At 41.8% G+C, this 26,930-nt stretch overlaps 1 protein-coding gene across 6 annotated transcripts in view; it reads left to right on the top strand.

The window, feature by feature from the left end:
• The window catches only part of PATJ (PATJ crumbs cell polarity complex component), a 202,846-nt gene that overhangs the window by 160,430 nt on the left and 15,486 nt on the right, over nt 1-26,930 (top strand). For 4 of the 6 annotated variants that reach the window (XM_075002220.1, XM_075002215.1, XM_075002219.1 and 1 more), the window contains 8 exons: nt 8,040-8,123; nt 12,851-13,044; nt 15,558-15,705; nt 17,636-17,722; nt 21,359-21,476; nt 23,122-23,162; nt 23,633-23,755; nt 26,617-26,721. In XM_075002220.1, coding sequence (XP_074858321.1) covers nt 8,040-8,123; nt 12,851-13,044; nt 15,558-15,705; nt 17,636-17,722; nt 21,359-21,476; nt 23,122-23,162; nt 23,633-23,755; nt 26,617-26,721 — 900 coding nt within the window. The remainder of the gene's footprint in view (nt 1-8,039; nt 8,124-12,850; nt 13,045-15,557; nt 15,706-17,635; nt 17,723-21,358; nt 21,477-23,121; nt 23,163-23,632; nt 23,756-26,616; nt 26,722-26,930) is intronic. The other 2 variants (XM_075002217.1, XM_075002218.1) reach the window with 2 other exon arrangements.

Raw genomic sequence — 26,930 nt, forward strand, 5'->3', positions numbered from 1 at the left:
GATTTGAGGAAATCACTTTCTCCCTTTTCACTCCTAGTTTTCCCTGCATACAAGATGAGGGGAGGAGAATAATATCTATCTCTTGGGTTGTTTGTGTGAATTAATGCTTTAGATGTGATTTAAAAGTGAAAAGCTATGTTTTAATTATTTGAAGAAATTAGCTAGTTGTTACTACCAATAAAAGTTGGAATATAGTTAGACATTAGAGATTTATAGGCAATAAAATATTTGCCTCTGTATGATGTTACAGCTATAGACGGTTATCAATATATACATACACTAGCATGCTACTCTGATACTGTATCATATGTAGGAAACAGTGCTTCTAGAAGTGTTGATCAGTCTCTTAAATTGACCTATTCCAAGTCCTAAGATTAATGCAGCCAGAAACAAGAAGTAGTCATAAAAGCATCATCCTCATGGCCTTAAATCTGTGTGAATTAAGTATATGGGATTATATTTTTGGGATTGACAAAGACTTTTTTTCAATACCTTTTTTGAATAGTATGCATTCAGGGAAAAAAGATGTTAGTTCATCTTTTTTGTTTTTAGTCTTTGGTCTATGAAGTACACAAGTAATCAACAAGTAGTCAAGATGGTCAGTAAACATCAGTAAGCATCAATGTAGATGATTTATTCTTTGTGCCAGCAGGTAGAAGCTTTGAAAGCTGTATATAAATGGAATGTTAGTCTCATTTAAAATTGCCCTCTTACAGAACTTTGTTTTAAATTTAATGTCATTTCTCTAAACTTTTACTTTAAAATATGGTTCTGTAGGAAAGTGCTAAAGGAGATAGCAAACTGTAAGTTGATAGGGCCTTTGATGTTTCAAGCATTAAGAAAATTCTTTGGCATTCTGGATAGTTTTGCCCCAGTGTAGGGGCTAAACTAATTGAGTTCTCGGTGGACCAATGTAGATTGCAAATTGCACAGATATCTCCTGTAAGTGACTTAATTGTAAGTTGTTAGGCTCATCACCAAATTTATAAAATAGGAGGCAATTTGATGTCAGCTGCTTTAATGCCTTTGGCCTGAAAGAGTGGAGAACTGGGTTTTCTTAATCAGGTAACATAAAAGTGAGATTAGTGGGTTCATCCTGGCTCCTAATGAACATTGGCCCACAAAAAGAAACCATTGCATACAAATCATCACAAAGAGGAGTAAACATAAAAAAGTATTGCCCGTCCTATAGCTGACAGAGTTCCCGTGAGGAGTACAGGTGACTGTTGGCTACTTTCCAAGACGCAGCTGCCTGCAGAAGGTCAATCACTTTCAAGAACACAAATCAATGACGAAATTTAAACTAAAGGCATTCAAAGGCAATGGAACATCTCAAAAAGTGATTTCAGGAAACCTGTGCTTCACAGGAAACTGAAGCATCTTGTCATTTGGCTTCATGTCTCATACATATTCAGGCTTTCATGCATCTGATCTACCCTACGATATACAGTGTGTCCAGTACAGCAACGAAGGGTCCTGTGGCACCTTATAGACTAACAGAAAAGTTTTGAGCATGAGCTTTCGTGAGCACAGACTCACGTCATCAGATGTGTCCAGTGTTTCCTCTCTGTTGTTATCATGCATGGGTGGAATAAATTTTGTTAGTTGCAGCAAGGCATGTGTGGATGTGCACCAAAACCAGAAACATGTACTGCCTAATGTTGGTGTCTGGGCAACACCTGACTCTTTCCTGGGTAGCCACCCAAGCACTCCACTACAACATTAATTGTGTCCTGGTCTTTTCCTTCATAAGTTTAGTTTAATTAAAAAAACCCAAGAGTGAGGGTTAAAATTTTGTTCCTGGCCCTGTATTTTTATTATTCCCTCTCATGAGAGCATATATGCATTTTGAAAACCTTTGGTTTGCTTTGGCATGTGAGTCATAGCGCTTTCTATCATTCTTACTTAAGTCATATATTTTTACACTAAACATCTTATTACCTTAGTTTTATTATTTCAAAATCAAAGGAGAGTTTGCAAATGTCTGTGACTACAGACTGAAGGTATGTTAATGAATAGTGCCATTGAATTTTCATGTTTGAGCTTTTCTGATCTTAAATAATATAACTGCATGCAAAAATATTATGCAAGCTGAATAAAATTTGAATAAATATGGACCAGATGTAAGTATAGGGGCCCATAAAATGTAATACAAATATTACCATTTCCTTCAAATAAATCTATATTTTAGCATGAAAAATTACATTCATATTGAAGTTGTGGGTTAATCTTTTTTTTTTTTTTTAAATGGGACTTGGCAGGTGAACATTTGATGCAGGGGTTTGTACTTAAATGGGAAACAGATTTTTTTCTAGACCTTTTGTAGAAAATCTTTTCAGTATTGTGAAACTGAAAATGCTTTTATGTCAAGACAGTAACACATTTTTACATTTATTACAGTGGTGTTTTGGCTTTGCATTTTGGGTATCTGTTAATCTTTTGTGAATGTTGGTATTTGCAAAGCATCAGCATTCTGCATATATCAGGGATACATTAAATATACTTTTTTACAAAAGTTAGACATTTTTGCTATTAATCAGCCTTTGCTGCTCTTGCTGAACTCTTGTCTTCTGTGCCACATTTAGATCTGTGAATTTGGAAACAAATACTGCTATATAGGACAGTTTATTTGGTGTGGCTTCCTCTGACTACAAGTAACCAGCTGCTGGATTTATTTTAAATACTGGAAAAATCCTTATATGGGGACAAATTCTCCAATGACTCTCTTCATGCAAAGTTGACTTCCACTCTTATCCATAAACCAGCCTTTAAAAGTGTAATGACAGATTTATAAGGACAGACACAAAAGCTGTTTTTCTCCCTTTACTATGATGACTGATGATAATGAAACAATAATGATATTTTACTCGCCCCGGGCTAGTGGATGTGTCTGTAATCCTATAGCACTACTAGTCAGCAAAAGGTCCTGCCCTCTTTATCAACTTTAATAGCTATGTTTATTGTCTGTAATACACTTTAGTGCACATTGAATTTGTTTGAAATATGTTACTTTGGGTTAGGCAAACAGTACAATCAGTTAACCAAATCAGAATACAACTATTTCCTTATAAGATGGTGAATATTAAACAAAAAAATTGCTCACATTATCACGTGTATAGTTTAACATCTATTGTTCCCTTATGGGAAGTGCTCCAGTTAATACAGAATTCTTCATATATTACGTATTTTAGATGAATACAGGCTACTTATGACTAAGTAACAAGAAGTTGTAGGGCATAAAATTCTGCCTTTAAGAGAGCCTCTGGGAATTAGTTGATTTTAAAAACCTTTGAGTTAAGAAATTCTATTACTTGTTCTTTAAATCAGGGAGACAGCAAGTAATATGTCAAAACATTTAATCATATATTTTCAGACATTTATTTTCCTGCTGTCATCCCATACTGTTACTGTTGTTCAGCTCTTTTCTCCCAGGCTGCATCTACACTAGCAAGTTCTTTTTTTTTTTTTTTTTTTTTTTTTGGGGGGGGGGGGGGAGGCCTTTTCCGAAAGAACACACAGAGTATCTACACAAAATGCGCTCTTGTGTTCTTTTGATTTCAGATCAAAGCACTTTTTCCGGCAGCCCTCTTCCTCTCCCAGATGAGGAAAAGCGCCTTTTTCTGAAAGATTCTTTTGGAAAAAAATGTGGATAGATGCCCCGGGGGCCCTTTCTTCAAAAGAACGGTCCTCATAATGCCGACTTTTCGAACAAGTGGGGGCTGTGTAGGCACTCTTTTGAAAGACTGGATTGATTTTTTTTATCTGTTTTTTTTTGTGAGTTGGATGTGCTCTTTCGAAAGAAGTCTTTTTGGAAGAGATCTTCTGGAAGAACTTGTTTCAAAACATCGCTGTAGTGTAGACATAGCCCCATTGTTTGTACAGTAAGGTCTCAGAGTACACGAGGGTTCCCTTTCATGCACCCTCTCGCAACCCAGATTTCGCGTAAGTGTCGATCCAGCTTCTTCCCCAGCAGAACATGTTCTGCAGCCATGGAAACAATGGAAAGATAAGTCCTGGGATGCGGGGGGCAGTTGGGGAGGGTTAAGCCTGGCAGTGGGTTGGGGCCATGGGAGGTGGGGGGGATAAGGCTGGGGTAGGTTAGGGCTGCAGGGCGGAGAGGGGTGGATTTAAGTTGGAGCTGTGTGCAGGGTGGTGAGTCAGACTCCTTCGCAGGCGGTGAGCCAGCACGCAGCGAGAGGTTGAACTGGAGCCAGAGCCAGGCGAGGGTAGTGAGATGGCAGGGTGGGGCGAACTGGGGTGGGGGGGGGGGTTAAACCAGGGCGGGGAGTGGAGGGTGAACCAGAGTCACATGTAAGGGGTGGTGAGCCAGAGGTGGGGGTGGCAGGTGAGCCAGAGCTGCACATGGGCCGTGAGCTGGGCTGTGGCGGGGCTGTTGAGCTGGAGCCAGAGCCGGGCATGGGTGGTGAGCCGGCAGGGGGGATTGAACTGGGGGTGGGGTGTTGAACTGGGGCTGTGCGGGGTGAGCCAGAGCTGCGCGCAGGGAATTTAAATCAGGGCAGGAGTATGGAAACAGGGCCGCATGCGAGGGGTTTGAACAGAAGCCATGAGTGGAGGGTTTAAACCAGGGCAGGGGGTGGAGGGTGAGTCAAAGCCATGCATGAGGGATAGTGAGCCAGAGCCAGGGCGGGGGTGGCAGGTGAGCCAGAGCTATGCATGGGCGGTGAGCCAGCAGGGGGTGTTGAACAGGCACCAGGGAAGTTGAGTCGGAGTCGCAGCTGAGCGATGGTGAGCTAAAGCCGAGGCAGGGGTTGGGTGTGAACAAGAGCCGTGTGTGGGTGGTGGGTGGGGTTGAGCCCAGGGTGTGCAGAGCCAGTGGGGTTGAGCCAGGGAGTGGGGAGCAAGTTAAGCACAACTGGAAATTATGCTGTGGGGTTTACTATAGGAATCGGGGTCAGTCGCATAAGTGTGGGGTTGCGTACTCTGAGTTCGCGTTCTCTGAGACCTTACTGTATAGGACAAATGGAAATAGCTGTGCCTCTTGAGAAACAAGGAGTTAACTCTTACTGTAAGTGACAGGTCTTTTCAGCAGGAGCCTGCCAACTGTTTCCCTGTTTTTTGTCTTCTGATAGATGTTCCGTGACTCCCCTGTCTCAGTCCTCCAGCTCTGCCTCTCACTCTGCCCTAAGAGAAAAGAAACTAATAAAATACAGGAGGCAGTGACTGAATGAGGATTCAGACCCAAAGAAGCCAGATTTTTTTTAACCTCTTAGATTATGCCCTTGACAATGCCAAAGTGGTGGCTCGATGTTAAGGAGGTTGTGCTGGTGGTCCATACAGATTTCTAGCTCAGAGACTGGAAGAACGCAGTGAACACATGGCAAATTAAAATGAACTGATGATATGCCTTTTGGGGATTGAGCTCTTTGTGGTGATCTGGAGGAGGTAACCAAGAACTATTGAATTTCGTGCAGTTTCTTCAGAAATTCAGGCCTCCCTCTTCCCTTTCCCAAGTCAAGGTTCTAGAAGTGGAGGATTTCTCCTCTCCATTTCTTACTGTTATTCAGCATTCTTCACTTCCTCCTCCTGGTCCAGCTTGGTCTCTTTTCTTCTTCAGTTCTTACGAGCAGCACTCACTCTCTTGCATCTCCCTACTGCCCCTTGTCCCCCACTACGTCCCCAAAGCTTCCTTGCCATGAGCAAGCAAGCTGACTGAAATGAGGAGCCCTATCACCCTCCCACCTCCCGTCCTCCAAACCCCGGGATCTCACAGTTGAGGTCCTATGAGCCAGTTCAGCCTGGTATTTTACTTCCAGTGTTTCCTGAATCTGGCAGAGGTTGAGGCTTCTGCATAATCCCGGAGCTGTGCTTCTTAAGCTAGTGGTTCCCCAAGATACATTTCCTCTGTGGAGACCCTTCCCTAGTTGCCGTGTGACTTCTTGTTAAGCCACAGAAAGAAGGTGACTGTCCTTCATGATCAGGGTGCATTTTAGTTTTTATCATCCTTTGATTTGTGTTTTCCTTTCCCCATTCCCCCCAAACATTTGCAAAGCTAATGATTAGTCTTTTTGCCCACTTGCATCAGGAAGAAGCTCTTTGTATTCCACTTCTTGTCCTGAGCAGGAAGAAAGACATATTGCAGAGGGATTAATTCAGTTGCCATTAGCTCAGAACAAATGAGGGTCTCAACCCACTGAGGTAGTCAGGTCTACCACTGAAAGGATATGCCTATCTGTAGGTGATTTGTGTGAAAACAACTGATTAATTTTCCCCTTAATTGTCTATGATTCTCAAGCCTCATGACTTGCCAAAAGAGTGCTTTTCCTGTTTTGGACCCTGATTTCACCCATCTTTTCATGAAGCTTCTCTGAAAGATCAGCTAGGAGAAGAAGCACATACATGTTTTTTTCCCCGATGCCTGTGTGCTGTTTGTCAGGGTAGTTAACCACTGAAATAATTGAATGGGGAGGATATGGAATCTCCAGTTTTGGAGAGTTCCAAGAACAGGTTAGACTGGGGTGGGCAATAATTTTTAAAGGGGGCCACTCCAAGATTTGGTAAGTGGTTGAGGTCAGCAGTTTTCTGTGGAGGGAATGTTGGGTCTGGGATGGAGTTGGGTGCAGAAGGGAGCTCAGGGTAAAGGACAGGGGTGCAGGAGAGAGTGTGGGGTCTGAGAGGGAGTTTGGGTGAACGAGGGGGTTGTGACCTGGGTGCAGGGTCCAGGAGGGGATGTGTGCACAGGAGATGATTCTGACCTGGGGTAGAGGTTGAAAGGGGGAGTGCAGAGGGTTTGGGTGGTGACCTGGGGCAGAGGATTGGAGTAAAGCAGGGTGTGCAGGATTGAGGAGGGGGTATGGATACAAGAGATTATTCTGGCTTGGAGGAGGGTTGTTGGAGGGGATGCAGAGCCTGGGAGGGAATTGTGACCTGGTGTGGGAGGGGGTGGTGAACTGTGGCCATGGATCTGTCTGTGCTGCTCCCCCAAGGTGGGGAGAGACTTCATGCACTGCCCCCACCTCTAGAACAATCATTGGCCAGTTTCCATCTAGGAGGAGCTGCAATGGGAGCTGCAGTGATTGTGGTGGGGGTGGGACAGTACAGGAAGTCGTCTCCCCTTTGCAGAGGGCATGTGGTGTCTAGAAGCACATGGCCTAAACAGCCAGCTGCTTTGAGTGGCCTGGGGCTGAAGCAGACAGGGAGCCTGCCTTGTGGTCCTGGTGGGCTGTGGACTGGATCCAAAGGCTGAACGGGACACATCTGACCCATATTTTGCCCACCCCTGAATTAGACAAATACCTTTTCTGCCATGATTTCAGGGGACTGTACTACAGGACCACTTGAGGTCCCTTCCATTCCTATGATTCTATGAAATGCTGCAATGGGGTATTTCCCTATCTGTTGGAGTGAAGGAAAATCATGCAAAATGAAAGCACTAGCAACATGAGAACGTGATTTTTGTAATGCTTTTTCTCTGGGGACATCTGTTGCTGGCAACAGCAGTGTATCAGTGAAACCTTCCCTGCATTATATCTGCCACTACCAACAGTTTCCAACATCAGTAATAAACTACCATTGACCATTGTTCATTTCTTCTGGATTTCATTTCTTGCAGATCTAACCAACCCTATTCACTACAAGGCATCAAGTTCCTGCCTCACTTTGTGCATCGATGCCAAACCCTTAAAAGTACTCATAACTCTGAAGAGTCTTGTCGTAAATTATGTCATAAAAAAGTAAATTATCTTAATACACCAGTTCAGGTAGAGTTCATATTTTGTTGACTCCAGTGTGTAAACATGACAGAAACCTAGTAAGAAGTACTACTTTGAAGTGGTAAGCAAAATATTTGTAACCAAAATGTAGATGATGGATGACGAATGGATGTAATTATTTTTTACCCCCATATGTTAAAACTCTGTAGCATAGCTTTACTTATCTTTATGTCAACTACATCATAGAATGTTGTGTCTTCTGAAGATAGCAGTACTCAATTATCAGCTGCATGATTTGGATCTGGATCCATTTTAAGAAACTTTAACAATGGGTGAGAGTTAATGCAGAGGATTTTGTTTCTTCTACAGGATGCTATAGTTATACATGAAGTTTATGAAGAAGGTGCAGCAGCTAGAGATGGCCGACTCTGGGCTGGTGATCAAATTCTTGAGGTAAATTAATTGTGAAGCCTATTTTAAATAGCTTTGTATTTAGTCCAAAACTGCTTTCTTCAGCACTCTAAACATTTAATAGATTCTGATGCTTGTAATGAAGATACTAGTTATGCTATGTTCATAAAGCTATTACTTTTTATATTACCAATAAGAAAATCCTAGGAAATAATATTACACGAACTGCTATAAGTTACATTTACAGATTGAAAATTATATTAAATTTTATCAGGCAAGATCATTTTTGAATTACATCAGTGACATGTTCAAATGTTAAGAATCATCTGTCTGCTTACTCATTTATTTAGAAGCCTGCTTTATAGCGTAACCTTTTAGTATCTTTGTTGTACTCTTATGCTCCTCCGTGTACAAGTAGAGCATGCCCTTGAAATGCTGGTCAGCATTACTACAACATCTTCAACAGTTTAATAATAATCACCTTATATGTTTCATCAATAATGAGCATAATTATAAGATGTACCATTTTATTACCCTTTTTATAACCGTGTTTTATCTAGATCCTAGAGAGCCTTTTAAAGCATTAAACTGAGATAAAGGAACTGTTTACAGTTTATTTTTCATTTGTCTTATACATGTACATAAAAGCTGAACTTTGCAGAATACTGTGCTGTGTGCGTGACTGCAGTCATTTCCAAACTACAGAGCATAGTCTGTGGTGTAAAACCTGTAGGCTTATATTTTTCTTCTTCAGTTGGAGCAATTTGCTTGATTATTTGTTATATATACACCTGCTCATCATAACACTTTTATTTGTAATTTAATATAACAAAAAAGACTGACACTGTAATTGTGAGAGACAATTGGAAATTCATATGTATGGAAATCTAGAGAGGAGAGGGTTAACAGAGTGATGTTGTTGACTGCAAATTAGGCTTGAGTCAGGCTCTGGTGGTTCTAGTACAGCTGTTTTCAGCGTTCCGCTGTCAGATCTGGACAAATTCCCAGCACACCCATTTTGCTGTAGTGTATGGGGCTAGAAAAATAATGAGGGGTGCTTTGGGAGTTGTTTTTACAACTCTTTCCACATAACCTAAACTTTTTTTTTCAAATGTTTGCTTTCATTTTATAAACAATGGTGTTTTAACAATGTGTGATTGTTGACCATCTGACAAAAGTTGATCAGGTTAATAGCTTCTTCGCTGACCAGACAGGAAGATTCAGATGTTGGTATGCCATGATACTTGTATGAATTATAACCATTAAATCTGCCCTAATGAGGCAAGCATACAGGAATACTGAGTTCATTTAAGCCTAATTAAATTTGTTTGACACTGCTCAATATACATACCAAGTTTACACATGTCTATTTTCTGATTAATATATAGAACTATGGTTTATATGATAAGAAGTACAAAAACCTGATCTTTCTCCCTACATAGTGGCTTATAAAAGTATACAATATTGTAATTTTTTGCTAATATTATATTCTCTAGTTAGTTTATTATACTTTTATACAGTTACTGATTCACCATTCCTATGAAAATTTTAAATTTTGACACACTGGTATTTTTGATATCAGACATATAAATGAATGCACAGAGCAGATAATCTGAAGATACCTTAAAGTAGAATTGAAAGGATTAGATTTTATTGGTATGTGTCAATTTAGCCATACACACACAAACTGACAAAAGAAATGTTTCCATTGCTGGTAATCAAAATTTACAGATAAGTAAACTAAAAAAAATGTTGCTTGAGAACTGACTTAAGGACATTGACTTTATATATTTTGACATGCAATGTTGACAATTTGTGTACTAACATGAATAAAGCTTTACCACTTGGAAACTTAGCATCTACTGACATTAAATCATTAATTTCTCTTTCACTCACATTCCCATATTTTTCTGCATATGTGAAAAATTTTAATTGATAATTTAAGGCCATTTAAAATGAAGGTTGAGAGCCACAGAAATTATGAAAAAAATAAAAATTGAACTCTGCTGAACCTACTTAATGGATATTGATACAGTTACTAGGTTTGGCTAGGTTTGGAATCAAGAGTTTCAAGTTTCAGTACTTTTTTAATACTTCTATTTGCTCAGACGCAATACACTATTCAAGCTCCATCTGAATTAACTAACCAAAATGCTTTTCAGGTTAAGTCGAAAAGCTTAGCTGAGAGATTCTGAAATGGTCTTGTGTGCCATCTATTGGAACAAAGAAAAATAATCATTTAAGAGCAGCCTCTTCACAGCTCAGATATTGTCACTTTCTAACTTTTCTGAAAGTTCATATAGTGAATCTACTAATGAGAATTAGAGAAAATTAAGCCAGCTGCTTTTACCTCTTATCACAGATGAGACAATCTAGTTTTCAGTCAGCATTTAATTTCTTCCTCATTTTTTTTTCTGTTCTTCAGGATAGTAAGTTGTGGGCAGGAGGAATCTAAGCATTTGTATCAGCAAAGAAAAAGCAACAGAAATGTATAATGTGCAGAGGAGAAAGATAACACTTTCATCTCTGATACTAAGAGGGGAAGTAGCTTTATCAGTGTAAGTGACCAGTGCTGAATGAGAGAATTTGCTGGACCATGATGATGATTAGTCCTTTGGGCTCCTAGTGGAGCCTAGGGCCTCCACAGTCATTCTCCCACTCATGCGATCCTTTGCTGTAGTCTTGATTTGATCCCATATTAAGCCAGCTGCTTTTACTTAGTCCAGAAAACATTGTCACCTTGTTTGTTTGGAACATCCCTTTTCTTCTTTCCGTTTGGATTCTGTTCTAATGTTTGTCTCGTGATACATTCATCGCAGTCCTTCTGCAGGATGTGGCCTGTTCATTGCAATTTTCTCTTCCTCGTCTGGACCTCCATTGGCTTCTGGTTTATTTTGTTCCACAAGGTTTCATTTGGCATTCTATCATACTACTATAGCTGGAGAATATGTTTAAGGCGTTTATTGACAGACATCTGCATTTTCTTAATGTTGCTCTGGACAATGCGCCATGTCTCCGTGTCCTACAGCAGCACTGATTTCACATTGGAAGGGAAAATACATAGTTTGGTTCTTGTTGAAATGGCTGTTGTACACCAGACTGGCCATAAAATGGCAAAGGCTTGTTGCACCTTTCATATTCTTGCACTAATGTCCTCTTCACTGCCCCCATTCTTGCTGATAACACTCCCCAAGGATACAAACTGGGAGGTTGATATTGGGATGATGGCCAAACCCATAATGGCTGTGTCTACACGTGCCCCAAACTTCGAAATGGCCATGCAAATGGCCATTTCGAAGTTTACTAATGAAGCGCTGAAATGCATACTCAGCGCTTCATTAGCATGCGGGCGGCAGCAGCGCTTCGAAATTGAGGAGCCTTGCCGCCGCGCAGCGCGTCCAAACGGGGCTCCTTTTCGAAAGCACGCCACCTTCTTCGAAGTCCCCTTATTCCCATGAGCTCACGGGAATAAGGGGACTTCGAAGTAGGTGGCGTGCTTTCGAAAAGGAGCCCCGTCTGGACACGCCACGCGGCAGCAAGGCTCCTCAATTTCGAAGCGCCGCTGCCGCCCGCATGCTAATGAAGCACTGAATATGCATGTCAGCGCTTCATTAGTAAACTTTGAAATGGCCATTTGCATGGCTATTTCGAAGTTTGGGGCACGTGTAGACGTAGCCAATAAGTGGTCATCTTACTAACTAAAATCATGCCAGATTATGGATGTTGCTGGAGGAGAGAATGCCGCCCTAGAGAGGTTCAATCTGTAGACAAGAGTGAATGCCACAAAGCCACCAACTGACACTTTTCTGATCAGGATAGTCAAGACAGACTTATCATAAAACATACATATCATTTCAAGTTGAGGTGACCTGGTACAAGGTGTCACAGTGGAGTGTCTAAACTGAGCCCTGTAAATTAGTGGCATAGTTTTTTAGAAGTGTTGGTCTTCAGAAAATGGTGCTCAGCACCTGAGAAGTTCAGGCCATTGAGTTGTCATGCCCAAACACTCAAGTTCAAAGTTTTTGGCCTGAAGTTTGGGGTGTGGTGGGATTTTGTCTATGGATATTTGCAAGTGTGAGTTTTCCCACAATGGCCATCTCTGCTCAGGACAAGGATGTTAAACTAAAAAAAACTATTAGATTTTCCTTTGCTTTTTGCCAACTGACTTTTTTCTGTTCTTTTCTGCTGAGAAAAGCAGTGGGTAGATATAGTCAAATACTAAATCAGTGAATACCACACAAATTAGCCGTTAATTTTAGTCAGTAGGAATTTTGCCTGTGTAAGGACTAAGGGATTGAGCCCCAAGTTGGAACCTGTTGAATGGGTTTTAGGTGAGACTGGGAAAGATTTTGCAGTAGTTCTGTCAGTTTACTCTTTATGATGATGATGTACTCATATTTTCAAAGAAATAAACACCCTGGCATACGGTGCAGTAATTTAAAACAGGGTTGAAATAACAGAAATACACAAGGTCAATAGTCGGTCGTATCAAACTGGTAAACCATAAGGTAATCTAAGAATGACTAATACACCAGAGGCAAGACAAGGGTGTTGTGATTAAGGCACTGAACTGCCACAGGCTTCCTGTGTGACTGCACAAGCCATTTACTTGCTCTGTGCCTCATTTCCCCTCTCTGTTAAATGGGATATAAATACCTCCCTGCCACACAGTGGTATTGTATGGATAAATATATTAGTGTTTGTGAGAGGCTCATATACCTCATCAATAGCTGTAAGTAGGAAAAATAACAGTGTGATGGTTATTCCAGGTTAATGGGATTGATTTGAGGAATGCTAATCATGAAGAAGCTATCACAGCCTTGAGACAGACTCCTCAAAAGGTGCAACTGGTGGTTTATCGAGATGAAGCTCATTATAAAGATGAAGAGAATTTGGAGGTTTTCTATGTAGATCTACAAAAGAAAACAGGCCGAGGATTAGGTTTGAGCATTGTTGGAAAACGGTAAGAACTTGTTTTTGTTTTGTTTTGTTTTTTTGCTGCAGTTCCATTCCAAGTGAGAATTTATTTTGTCATGCAATTGGAGCCATTACATGGAACGTGAAATATAGAGAGAATGACTCAAGCCACAGAAGTCAGGATCTGTACCTCTCCATGGCTGCGTCTACACGTGCACGCTACTTCGAAGTAGCGGCGTCAACTTCGAAATCGCACCCGTCACGGCTACACGTGTTGGGCGCTATTTCGAAGTTGAAATTGACATTAGGCGGTGAGACGTCGAAGTCGCTAACCCCATGAGGGGATGGGAATAGCGCCCTACTTCGAAGTTGAACGTCGAAGTAGGGCACGTGTAGATGATCCGCGTCCCGCAACATCGAAATAGCGGGGTCCGCCATGGCGGCCATCAGCTGAGGGGTTGAGAGATGCTCTCTCCAGCCCCTGCGGGGCTCTATGGTCACCGTGTGCAGCAGCCCTTAGCCCAGGGCTTCTGGCTGCTGGTGCGGCAGCTGGGGATCCATGCTGCATGCACAGGGTCTGCAACCAGTTGTCGGCTCTGTGGATCTTGTGGTGTTTAGTGCAACTGTGTCTGGGAGGGGCCCTTTAAGGGAGCGGCTTGCTGTTGAGTCCGCCCTGTGACCCTGTCTGCAGCTGTTCCTGGCACCCTTATTTCGATGTGTGCTACTTTGGCGTGTAGACGTTCCCTCGCAGTGCCTATTTTGATGTGGTGCTGCCCAACGTCGAAGTTGAACGTTGACGTTGCCAGCCCTGGAGGACGTGTAGACGTTATTCATCGAAATAGATCTATTTCGATGTAGCGTGCACGTGTAGACGTAGCCCATGAGGATTTTCATTTGGGGGTGGGGAGGGCGCAGGGTTGATTTAGACTCTTCTAGAAATAACAGTGACGTGTGTAAGTAATAACACCATTCCTGAGCCTGTTTGTTGTTGCCCTTAGCATTTGGCAATTTATAACATAGCACAATATTAATACCAATAGCAGTCTAGGAAGAGTACGATCCAGTGACTAAACATAAGACTGAGAGATAAGCACTCCTGGGTTTTACTTCCAGTCTGTGATTGCTGGCAAGTCCTAGCCTGCCTGACTTAGCTTTCCCAGCTTTAAAATTTGGACAGTACTTCTACCTTCTTCCTGGAAGTGCTTTGAGGATTAGTTAGAGAACTCTGCAATTACTAACTACAAAATACTAGTAAGAATGCAATGTGGAGTCAGAAAAACAGTACAGTCAATAAGAGCTGCTTAAGTAAAAAGTGGCATTTTGCTGATGTATTTTAAAAACCTCTCTGTTGTTTGTACTAAAGCTGTGGTGTATTAAACGTATGCTCTATAGCTAGAGCAAACTTACGGGAAGCACGAGCAAAGTCATGGATCAGTCTCTGTACGTGTAAAAATCACACCAGCTGCTATTTCTTATTACGAAAAAAAATGTGATTATCCCAACTTCTTGTGGTCAGTAAAGCTCCTTTGACAGTTTTTACAAGAATAGAGATGTTTAAGTCTGGTGGTGTGAACAGATTCTCAGGTGGGTAATTTAATTCTGCTTCCTACAGTCTTATAAGATATTCTACAGTCTTCCCCACAACTGCCTCCATGCTAGACTGTTGTGTGGTATTGCAGCATGCTCCTGTGGAGGTTGTTCTCCTCCTTCCTCCCCAAGCTAGCTGAATTTCTGAGGTAGATTAAATTATTCCTAGGTGTAGGTAATATTATTATATACCATTTTATCTGTGAAGCACTTAAGATCCTTCAGGATAGAAGGGGCTGTATACATTAAGTGGAAGCTACTATTTGCCTTTCTTTGGCCCTCCACTTCCTCCACACCATGTTGAAGTAGCAGGACTAGGTACCGGGAGGTTCTTCAGGGACCAGGGAAAGCATTTTCCTTTGTTCTGAGGCTGGTGGAGCTACTGGTTTTGTCCCCTTCATGCTTTAACCCACTTCTACCCTGCTTTTGCTACCCTCATTGTCTAGATACATGGGAAATCCTACAGAGCTGGACTCTGCTGCCCAGGGTGCAAAAAAATTCATATGCAAACTACAATAAACTCTGCATTGATCTGTACTCTTCTCTGTGCCTGGGGCCCTCCAGGGCTGCAGACGAGAGATTTGGCCCTGTGTGAGGAAAAGAAACATCTACAGTGAGGCCACTCTTACCAATGTATCAAGACATAGGCCAACTCTGTCCTTAACAGATTGAGCCTTGGTTTCTGGGCAGTATTTTTATATTACATTGGCATATGTTTTTCTATCTGAACAGATTGTACACACCAGAACTAAGAGCATAAGGGGAAAGAGAAATAGTGAATGGTTTCATATTTTAATGAGTTTAAAATCTGTAGTTTATAATCCCCTCAGAAGGTCCAGTGTAGTCTAAAATTAGTTTTTCTCAATTCCTGAGGGGTTTTTTTTTTTCTGCCTTTTTAACACACACAGTCTGAATTGCACTCACAGAGACTAGTGGATTGTGTGATTAGCCATATGCTTCTTGTATTGTCAGAAATGGAAGTGGAGTGTTTGTCTCTGACGTTGTTAAAGGAGGAGCTGCAGACCTGGATGGAAGATTAATACAAGGAGATCAGATCTTGTCTGTTAATGGGGAGGATATGAGAAGTGCCTCACAAGAGGTTGTTGCCACTATCCTCAAAGTGAGTACATTGTACGTTCTTAGACACGAAACTGCAGTTATTGACAGTGTGCCAGGTGATGATCTTGGAGTGCAATTTACACATAGCTAGGACAACCTAAAACCATTCCTAAGATGGATAGGAATTGGATAGGGAAATTATTTTGGTATATTCATTTTATTCTATCTCTTCATGCATATCTATGTAGTACAGATATTACTTTAGACCAAGGGTCTGCAACCTGTGGCTCTGGAGCTACATACAGCTCTTTAAGGAGTTCTTTGTGGCTCCCAAGGCTGATTGCAAGGTTTAAAAAAAAAATCTGATTATTTTGATAAAAGGTGAATGTCTAAAAGCCCAAAAATAAACAACTTGTATCTAAATTGCAAACAGTACGTGATTTCAAAATGTTTGATAAATCCCCCTTTAATATGTGCCATGTGTTGTGGGATATGACGCTGTATCTGTGTTTTGATTGTGTTGCTAAGTCTTGATTTTGAAGAGGAAAAGTAACTTGTGGCATTCTTGCTGTGAAGTGCAATACGCATTTTTAAGAAAAAGACAAATTTAAACATGAATGAAAATTTGGGTAAATAAAGTGGGGTTGAAATAGCTTCAAAAAATTGGAAAATTGAGGATGAAAACAGAATTTCAAACTGATTGGACCCAATCCTTCGCATTTATAGCGAGTTTGGCTGGGCTCCCTTTATGCCTGATTTGCAATGAGAAATTGGCCAACAACTAAAAAATGCACCCTTGAGAGAGGTGCAGAAATATTGTGAACATCCTGCAGTAAACATATATTGCATTACGAATCATTATATGCACTGCTCTTAAAGAGAGGTTACGGAAAGTATGCTTTGAGATTACTTAAGCACCATCTTGTATTCACATGCATGGCAGCTCTTGAATTATTGAGTTTTTTTGCTGACTTTGAAAAAAAACCTGCTCTTCTTGCTATTTTGGTTGCTGACCCCCTGTGTTAGACTTTTATTTGCAAATCTAACTGTTTATTTCAAGCAATGGAAAAATGTTACGAAAGCTGAGAGGCTTATACTATCATGGACCTGATCTGGAATGAGATGGTTTGGTTTTGCTTGCACTAACCTAGCCGCCAGAGCGTTACAATGTAAAATTATTCTAGCCTGGGCTTTCCTCACGTGTTGGTGCTGTTTCCATAAAGTACTTGGGATTAAATCCTAACCAGAAATACATCCAGGGCATGGACAACCCTGCTCTAGGGGACTCTGCCCCCTCCTTTGCTACACAAACCATAACACCCTTGATGGGACTGCAGAAAAGAGCATTGTGGATGGTCCAAGGAGAGAATGCCTGCATTAATGAAGGAGGGAACAGAAGACTGGCTGCTATTTCTGGCTATAGGCAATATGACTATAGTCTGCTATCTCTGCCGACCACCTGACATAGTACTAGGAAGAGAGGACTCTCCTCCTGGTCCCATGAAGGTTTGCCCTGCAAAGTTCTTTTATTCTGGCTTTGTATAAGGTCAAGGATTTGATAAATCTAGGAATCAGCAAGGCAAGGGTATGAGGATGAATCCGTTTCTGTGAAATTCAATTTCATTCTGTTTTACAGTATTGTTCCTGCTGATGTGGTGTTTATTTGCTGGGTAGGTGAGGTAGGGGTTGTTGCTGGTTTCATTATGGACAGTGTTTGTAATTGGCAGCTGGGTGTCTAGAGCCTGACCCAATGGTTATTAAGTCAGTGGAAAGACTCCTGTTGATTTCAGTAGATTTTCTAGGCATCCCCTAGAATCTGGGATTGATGCCTTTTTATGTTCAAATAAAACAAATGGAATAAAAAAATAGGTTTTAACATTCAACTGTTTCTTCAACATTTATGGCCTGAAAACATATGTGAGTAAGTCTAGAAAAGCAGAAATATTGCAACCCTGTTTAAATATTGTATATACATATTATTATATTCCAAGTGTGCTCAAGGGCTAGTGCACCTAGAGATTGGAAGACTGAGAGCTGGCTCTTGGTTATCAGCACGGAAAACATCCCACAGCAATCAGGTTAGTGACAATTGTTTCAGTTGACAATGAAGTCATTGCCATCTACATGGAATGCAGCTGAGAATCTGGGGCGTGGATTGTTATTTTAAAATTATTATTATATAGTACTGTTCTTTTTCAGTATTTTTAAGTAAATCTCATTGATCTACAAGACCTTTCAATCCGGTATCCTACACCTAAATTTAAGGCAAGTAGAAAAGAGGAATGGGTCAGGGCTTTCCTTTTCGTCATGTCTTTGGTCTGAACGTACCGCAAACACATAATCTCTTTTCCATCTAATAAACCGGTCGTTTCTTCCCCAAAAATCTGGATGTTATGTTCCTGGAGTTGGTTTTTGTAAACTCCAAAAGACTTAAAAATAGTAATGTGTATCTTAGCCTGTCTCAAAATATCAGAGCTGTGTTATCAATATTGCACTCAAAGAACACACACAACAGTTTTGAACCTCACTTATTTTTTTCCAAAATAAAGGAAAATGCTTCATTTTTCAATTGCTGCGCATTTTTAGCACTTGCTCTGAGAGCAGTGTTGCCATCAAAATTGATAACTGTGTATGACAGTGGCATGATGGGACACTGTCTTACCTGAATCACACTGTTTTGATCAAGATAAATTAAGGGCATAACAGAGATTCCTTCTGTGAAGTCTGGTTCATTCATCAAGGTATTTGCATTGTGCAAATCAGATTTCTCCCTGGGGCTCCCCAGGCAATGCTTTAAAATCTCATTATCAGTGTTGGAGATGCAGGTTTCTATCTCTTACTCTGTACACAGGATTCTGTATGGGCAAGTACATAGGAGTATGAAGGCCAGCCTCAGCCCACTCATTCTCATTATCTGGGAGATGAAGATAAAAATTGACTTGAGTTCTGATACTTGCATGCTGACTAGAGTCTTGAAATTCTGGGCTAAATTGTCAAAATGGCCTTAACATTTGTACCTTTTTGTACAATTTTGTGCAATTTTAAGAGCCTCATCACTGGGATTTTGAAGGCTGGTCAATTGCAAATACTGATTTATGTGAGCTAAGAAACCACTTTTGAAAACATGGTTCCCACTCAGTTTTCACGTAGATCCACAGTTTTAAGTAATTATCTCAATTTTTGTCAGTTGAAGCTCTACCTTCGTAAGCGCTCTATGGACCAACATTTAAAAAATATTCTCTATTAGGCCAGTAATTCAAACATTTAAATTTGGTGATTGGGAAACAGTCCTTAAGTTCTTGTAAGTTGTGATACTGTAAAGGAAAGAATTTGAGAAGTTGTTGCAGCTTTATAAAGGTATACAGCAATGACTGTAATTCCATAGGTAAATGCAGGTTTTTTTGTGACAATCCATTTATCACTCTTTGTTTCTTTTTAACTGTACATGTCCCCTTCTCACTCCATAAGAGTGTGTGTCTTGTTTGTACGATGTAGCTAAGATTTGCCTCACTCTGACCTGTTCTACAGAAATGTGTCTGGCCTGCATGCATTTACTTCTGAGCTTAATTCTGGACTAGTCCACTGAGATCTCCAGAGAGCAGAGAGTTTGTGCTAATGAGTTCTCCAGACACTCTAAGAAACACTAATCCCGATTCCCCAGAAATTTTATTAGCACTTCATGGCTTGAAAATCTATTTGACTAGAAATATTTCTTCGGTGCAAAGCATACATGTCTGCAGCTTGGCCACTGGGATTCAAGTACGGATGGATGACAATTTGTGGAAAATATCCAGACTGGCTTGAACCCCACAGCTGCTAGATTTGTATAGAAATGAATACTATTTTAAGCAGCTTGTTGTTCATCTACTTTGTTATCCTAAAACAAGTATGCCCCTTTTCCCATTTACTTTTCTATCCCACTTTGTCTTTTTCTATGTCCTTGGATTGGACTTACATTCAAAATAAAAGTGCCCCTTTATGATCCTGTGTGTGTGTCTCTACCATCAGCCAACTCAACTTTCTGTCATCATGTGGGTTATGTCCTAAGTCTCATTTTTACTCCCATTGACCCATCCTGTTTGTTGTTCCTTTTCTCCTTTCACTATCTGATACTTTAATATACCACCTTCTCAAATGTGTACAGTATCTCAAGTACTATGGCTGTCCCATGAATAAGAGAGTTACTCATTATAGCTAGTGGCAGTACCAGGAAAGATATGAGGCCTGAAGACACATAGAAGATATAGTCGTCCTCACTGGATACAAATCCAGGTTTTGGGGTGGACTTATCCTAGCCTTAGCTAACAAATTCCTCACCATGCAATCCCAGGGGATGGCAGCTATGATTGATGAAGCTTGAGAGTTTAAGTAGGCCCACAGAATAACTCCTAAACTGTTTCAAAGCATGCACTGTTCCTTCCCCAAAGCACGTGTGCACAGGGCCAGACTGAGCACTTCGGAGGAGTTCAGCAAGATGATTTGTGCGATACAAGGCAAATGTCACTGACGCCTATTGTGAAAAATGTGTCTGTGGGGAGGGAGGAGGTTTCAGTCCTCACTGTATCTGCTGCAGAAGTTAGAGCCATGCAGCTGTTCTCTTCATCCCTAGTTGAGACTCAGTATTTGCATTCTGAAGGCTGTCTTTTCAAAGCAGAGGGCTAGAAACTTTGTTTGATGAGAAGCTGAGCTCTCTTTGTGTAGTCCCCAAACACATCCCTCCCACAGACAATCCTCTGGCAGAATCCCAACACAGGGAAAGTCTATGAAAATCCATTGACTTTCTTCCAAATTCTTTCAGTGGAGTTGGAGCAAAATGTAACCAGCTCCACTACAGCGGTGGTCACGTCTAGCACCAGAGTTCATGGATTGTCTAAGGTCTCTGCATCTGGGGAGCTGCACAAGGCCACACACCCGGAAGGCCTCTTCTATGGCTATAGCCATCTGCAGCACCCTGGCAGCATTACTGTGTTGTTTTTCCTACCTGCGCAGCTATTGGAACAGGGGGTTCACCAGCACAAAAGGGGCCCGGTATCAAAGCTATTGTACTGTGTGGCTGTACTGACACACCTGGAGAATCCCCACAGGTTGTTGGTCAGGGGAACCAACAGAATTGCTGGGATCCAGCACAAAGTGGTGGGGAGGGGAGCTGAGTTCTGGGCTCCTGGAAGGGGCAGGTATGGGGATTAGCCTCCCCAAACCAGCCTTTCTGTGTCACCAGTTATTTTAAAGGGGCCGGAGCTCCAGTTGCTGCCATGGTAACAGTGGCTGGGCGCCCTTGACCCTTTCGAATCACTGAGCCCCGGGGCAGTTGCCCCCTCCTCCGTGCCCCTACTGTCAGGGGAAAGTGCACCTCCCTCTCATCCTTATACACCAGGCCAGAGAAAAGTGGAATTGTGCCAAGGAGGAGTCTGATCTCCATCTGGCCAGGCACAGATCTGCACCTGGGTGGTCCCCATTGTAAGTGTATCTAAATAGCGTAATCCGGCCCTGTTTGAGTAAGAGCAGTGTTGTGTGCATGATCAGGCCAATAGGCCACTTTGGAGAGGAATGTGGAGTGGATGCCTGAGGTTCCGGCACAGAGGCCCTACGTTTGCATTGAACCTGTCTCTAATTTCACTTCTTTGGCACAATTGGGCTCTCTGTTTTAGAAGAACAAACCTGGGGATCTAGCATTTGGTTTGCCCCCCACTAACTGGTTTTATCTTTACTTCCAGGTGAACCAACACAGCATGCACAGTCACTTTCGTCCTGCATTGGCTCCAGTCATCACTACCTTACAGAACTTCGTCAGCACCAAAATGCTGTCAGCAGACACATCTCAGAGAAATTCAGGTACAGACATTGAATGAGATGCTGAATGACCTGGGCTGTGTCTACACTAGCCCCAAACATCGAAATGGCCACGCAAATGGCCATTTTGAAGTTTACTAATGAAGTGCTGAAATGCATATTCAGCGCTTCATTAGCATGCGGGCGGCCGCGGCTGTTCGAAATTGACGCGGCTCGTCCCGACGGGGCTCCTTTTCGAAAGGACCTCGCCTACTTCGAAGTCCCCTTATTCCCATGAGCAGATGGGAATAAGGGGACTTCGAAGTAGGTGGGGTCCTTTCGAAAAGGAGCCCTGTTGGGATGAGCCGCGCAGAGGCAAGCTGCATCAATTTTGAAGCGCCGCAGCTGTCCGCATGCTAATGAAGCGCTGAATATGCGTTTCAGCGCTTCATTAGTAAACTTCGAAATGGCCATTTGCGTGGTCATTTTGAAGTTTGGGGCTAGTGTAGATGTAGCCCTGGTGTATTAGTCTGCAAAGACACTGACTTCTGTTATGCTGCTTTAAAAATAACGTCCTGTGTTAGCTGAATTTGGTTTCCTATTCCATCTTCTCACAAGATTTATTCCGACACCTCAACGCCCTCCTGCCCCGAGCAGCTTCCAGCAGATGCCATTCTTTCTAAGTCAACTCCCAGACAAGCATTTCCTCCTTCTTCAAATATAGATTTCCCACTCCTCTCCCCAGTTTCCTTTACCTGAGGCCCCTGAATAGGCAGGATTCTTTCCTGGGCTTGTTACACATCTGTCTCCTAGTGAGCCTGAAATATTGCCATTTGTTTGGCATGCCCTCCATAATTCACTTCCAGCATTGCAACTCATTAGTGCCCCTCCCAGACTCAGGCTGAGCGAACCCCGTTTGGTGTTGTATTCATATGCAGTATCATATGCATGTAATCTGTAGAGAAAAGTACTTGAGTGCATTCATCAAAATAATTAACTGTTGAAAGAGAATGATATCATTGATCTTCAGAAACATACCTGCAATATTTTAATTAAAGCCAGTACAGTTACTGAGAGATCCTATCCAGAGTCTTACCCATTAAAATCCTTGGTCTCCATACTCAAACTTTGAGGCCATTGAGCTCCAGGTCCATATTTTTTTGCTTTCTGGATGATCTCCATTTTGTTTGTATAATTTTAGTGCTTTTCAGGTTGCACTGTAGTTAATTGTGTGCCACAAGGAGTCTGTGCCAGCCAGACTGATTAACTGGGTGTCTGTTATTTACTAATACAGCACAAATTGGAAAAGGAAATTAAGAGGACTTTGGTAGGCATGAACTAGACCTGTACAATACCCTTTGTAGTGAGGGCACAGTGATTTATGAATAATAAGCTGATCTTTAATGGAGTGAAACACACAATAGGTCTATATTCCCTAGGCCAACAAAACGCTGCTATTCAATAGATTATATGAGCAATTGCTGTATGCAGTGGATGTCACGATGGCATCCATCAGACAGAGTGATTGCATCCATGTTTATCACTTGGTGAAAGAAAGAGCCTGTCTTCATCACATGATCAGTGCCCAAGGGGACTCTGCTTCTGCTCAGTGATAACTTGGGCTACTCAGCCAGAGACCATTGTCACCTGACATTCTCTTATTTATATTATCTCTTAATTACACAGGCTATTTTTTGTTTCCTTTTAGTAGGAGCAGATATGGACCTGAGGACTGTGGAGATAACGAGGGTCAGTGAGTTATTTTCTGAAAGGCATTGTCTCCAGCAAAAGCTGTTCATTTTTCAATACTTTTGGCATGCAAAACTGCATTATTATTTAGTTGGTGTTGGCACTATATGGTTTTATTTATAGCGAGATATGTGAGGTGTCATTACTGGATTGAATATGTTAGCCTGCTTGGGTATCACCATTTCTGTTACAGGCTCAGGGTCCTATCCTGCAGACACTTGCTACCTAGCACAGTCCTCTGTACAGTGTGCCTGAGTAATAAGTAAGTGTATAGTAAGGCCCATAGTAATGTTCAAACGACCAGGTTGTCACCCAGCAGAACTGTTGTCTTGAGTCACTGAGTACAGGCAGGGATTTTTGAAGCATAGGTCATTTGGACTGAGTAATTGGGGAGTGGGAGATATATGCCCACCCATAGTGCTCTGAATTGCTACCATTGTGAATGGCTATGATATGTTTCTTTCTTATAGGGGCCAAATGATGCCCTTGGCATCAGCATAGCAGGAGGGAAGGGAAGCCCATTAGGAGATATTCCAATCTTTATTGCCATGATTCAAGCCAGTGGAGTAGCAGCACGTACCCAGAGGCTCAAAGTAAGTAGAAGGGGAAATATATAGCACCTCCTCTTTTATTCACTACTGTAGCTTAGAAGAGGAGCTCTCTAACATTTGTAAACATGAATCACTCCTGTATAGGCACCTTGTCACCTAAGACTCCTCCCCCCACTTCGTGATCAGAGAGGGCCTGTCTCTGCTGCTGCTGATTGCAATACATCTCCATGACCAGGGGAGCTGACAGTTATGCCAGAGCTCTGGGCAAGATTTGGAGGGGAGGGCCCTCCATGCTCCTAGAAGGGGTAGGGCCAAGGGCAAAAGGGGTGGAACTGAGGGCAGACAGTCCTCAGTGCCTTCCAGGACAGATCGCCTTCCCCTCGAACAGCCTGGAGCATGCTGCGCCGTTGCCCCCCCGCCCAACCACCACAGGTAGCTCTTAAGAGCCATGCGAAGCATCACATCAGCGTTTCAGTGGTGATTTAAAGGACTCTGTACCCCACCATTGCCACACCCTGATCTCTTTAAGTAACTGGGTCCTGGGGCAGTTGCCCACTTTACCCACTCCCCAACCCCCACCAGCCGGCCTGCCTGTGAAAATTACATTGATTGCCTGTGTGAAAATGTAGCACTAAGGAAGTATTTATATGCTTGCATCTATCTCTTAATGCAGTTCAGTAGCAGGAAATAGAGAGGAAAGTTAGCACTATGTGACCACTCAGCTCTGCAGTGTTCCAAGGGAGTTGATTTAAGGCCATAGACAGTCAGGACCAACACCCTGGGGCGCCTCTGAGGTCTTACACAAAACAAAAATTCAGGCAACATATTATTGATTTTAAATTGAAATGGACTTTCAGGTGTCAAAACTAAATAAAATCCCACTTTTCCTGTTGTAGCTTTGCTTTTATATATCAGTCATGAAGGTAAAATTAAAAGGCTGTTGCTATTCTGGTTGTTTATGATAAACTACTTTGTTGAATATCCCACAATTAGTGGGTAGACTTTCAGGATAATGATCACTGCTAAAATGATTGTAGTCTGTAAATACCTATGTGAGGAGCAAAAAATTGATAATGGGCTCTTCAATATAGCAAACAAAAGTTTGAAGTTGAAGTTAGACTAATTCAGACTGGAAATAAGATGTAAATTTTTAACAGTGGAACATTATTAACCATTGGAACAACTTATCAAAGTTGTGGTGAATTCTCCATCACTTGCAATTCTTAAATCAAGACTACATGTTTTTTTTCCAAAAGATATACACTAGGGCTATGTCTAAATTAGAGATTTGTCGACAGAAGATTTTGTCAGAAGATCTCTTCCAACAAAACTTCTGTTAAAAGACTGCAGCCAAATTGCCAAGCGGATTGCAAGAGTGATCCACTTAGTTGACAGAAAGCAACTGGACTGGCCAGCCACGCTCTCAAAAAAACAGCCAACTGGAAGCACAGCAGACAGAGGGCCTCCCAGAATGTATACACCAGCTTTCTGTAGACAGAGGCGTTATGCCTCATGGGGAGCAGGATATGACTGTTGACAAAAGTGCTGGGTTCTGTTGATTTACTGTTGACAGAACGCCTTGGGAATCTGGATGGTCCCCACTTTTTCTCAACAAAACCCTCTAGTGTAGACACTGATGAAATAACTATTGGAGATATCTGTATGATTTGGGATGTTAAAATGTATGAGCTACTCCTGGGAAAGACTGTGCACCAAAATATTGCACAGTGTTTTTAAAATGTGCATTTTGCCTGCATAACACAATATAATCATGCCAATTTCTATTTCACCAGTTTCAACTGGTGGTGCAGAATTCCCTGAGGATTGATCATCACAGTGGGGTTTCTACACTGCTGATAAATTCTTGTGGCTAGCCCATGTCAACTTGCTTGGGTTAAGGGGCTGTTTAACTGCAGTGTTGACATTGCGGCTCAGGCTGGAATAGTAACTCCCGCTCTCTCCCCACTTATGGGGTCCCAGAGCTTAGATTCCAGCCAAAGCCTGAACATCTTCACTGGAATTAAACTGCCTGAGCCTTGCAAGGCTAAATTAGCTGACATGGACCGACTGCGGGGCTTTTAATTGCAAGGCAGAAATATCTAAGGACCAGTGTTTCCTGAAAGCTGAGTGTTTGTGCAGCCATCCAGGAGAGATTCAGGTGCTGCCCAGCTGCTTAGCAGAGTGCCCACAGCTGCCCACATCTTCATATGCCTTGAGGCACATAACGAAATTTATTCCACTCATGGATGGACACAATTAGAGGGAACACTGCTGAGAACCCCTTGAAGCTTTAAAAGCTATGAATCATAACCTATGGAAGTAACCAACTTGGAAGAAGAAGATACAGTACATAATGTGCACAGGAGAGCCATGGCTCTGATCCTACAAAGAGATCTTCTAGCACAGATGCCTGCAATGTCTTGAACAGAACGTTGCCAGCATGCTGAGACCTAGTACCTCAGTAACATGTTTTTATTAGATTCAAAATCTTATATGTTTACTCATTTCTGAATTAATACTGATAGTGCTTGCTTTCTGATATTACGGTAAAAACAACCCCCCCACCCACACACACACACCTCGTGATGTGTAAATGGACTTACATGTCACCTTTACACTTAAATGAACCTGGTTGGTTGCTAATGTCATTCTCCTTACTTGTAGACGTAAGCAATAGAAAATGACCCCCCCTTTTTTTTAAAAAAAATCTGGGCTGTTAGTTTTAAGAAATGTGCTTCATTCCACATTCCTCAGAGTTAAGAATAATCAGTGGCAATACAGAGTCCTCCCAAAAGGCATGCTGTATGTGAGAAACGTGAGTGCTCAATGCCAAGGAATTTTAAGCATTCTTAAATTTAATTTTCCTTAATGTTAGTAATTTTCCATTACTGTTGTACTTTTAGGTTGGAGATCGGATTGTCAGTATTAATGGACAACCTTTGGATGGGCTGTCTCACGCGGATGCTGTTAATCTACTAAAGAATGCTTATGGGAGCATTATCCTGCAGGTATGGTGATAAATTGAACATGCAGCTGCATGCGGGTGATAAGTGGTGTTCAAAAAAGACTCAGCATCACTGGCACGAGACATCAGAGCGCAGTAGGGTGCTTCTTGATGTGAATTATACAGGATGAAAGTAATAAATTATTATTTTCATTCAAACATTCTTTATTGCCACCTATACAGACTGTGAACATGATTATATAAAAGCATAAC

This window comes from Carettochelys insculpta, chromosome 9 (genome assembly GCF_033958435.1).
Source record: "Carettochelys insculpta isolate YL-2023 chromosome 9, ASM3395843v1, whole genome shotgun sequence".
Classification (NCBI taxonomy): domain Eukaryota; kingdom Metazoa; phylum Chordata; order Testudines; family Carettochelyidae; genus Carettochelys; species Carettochelys insculpta.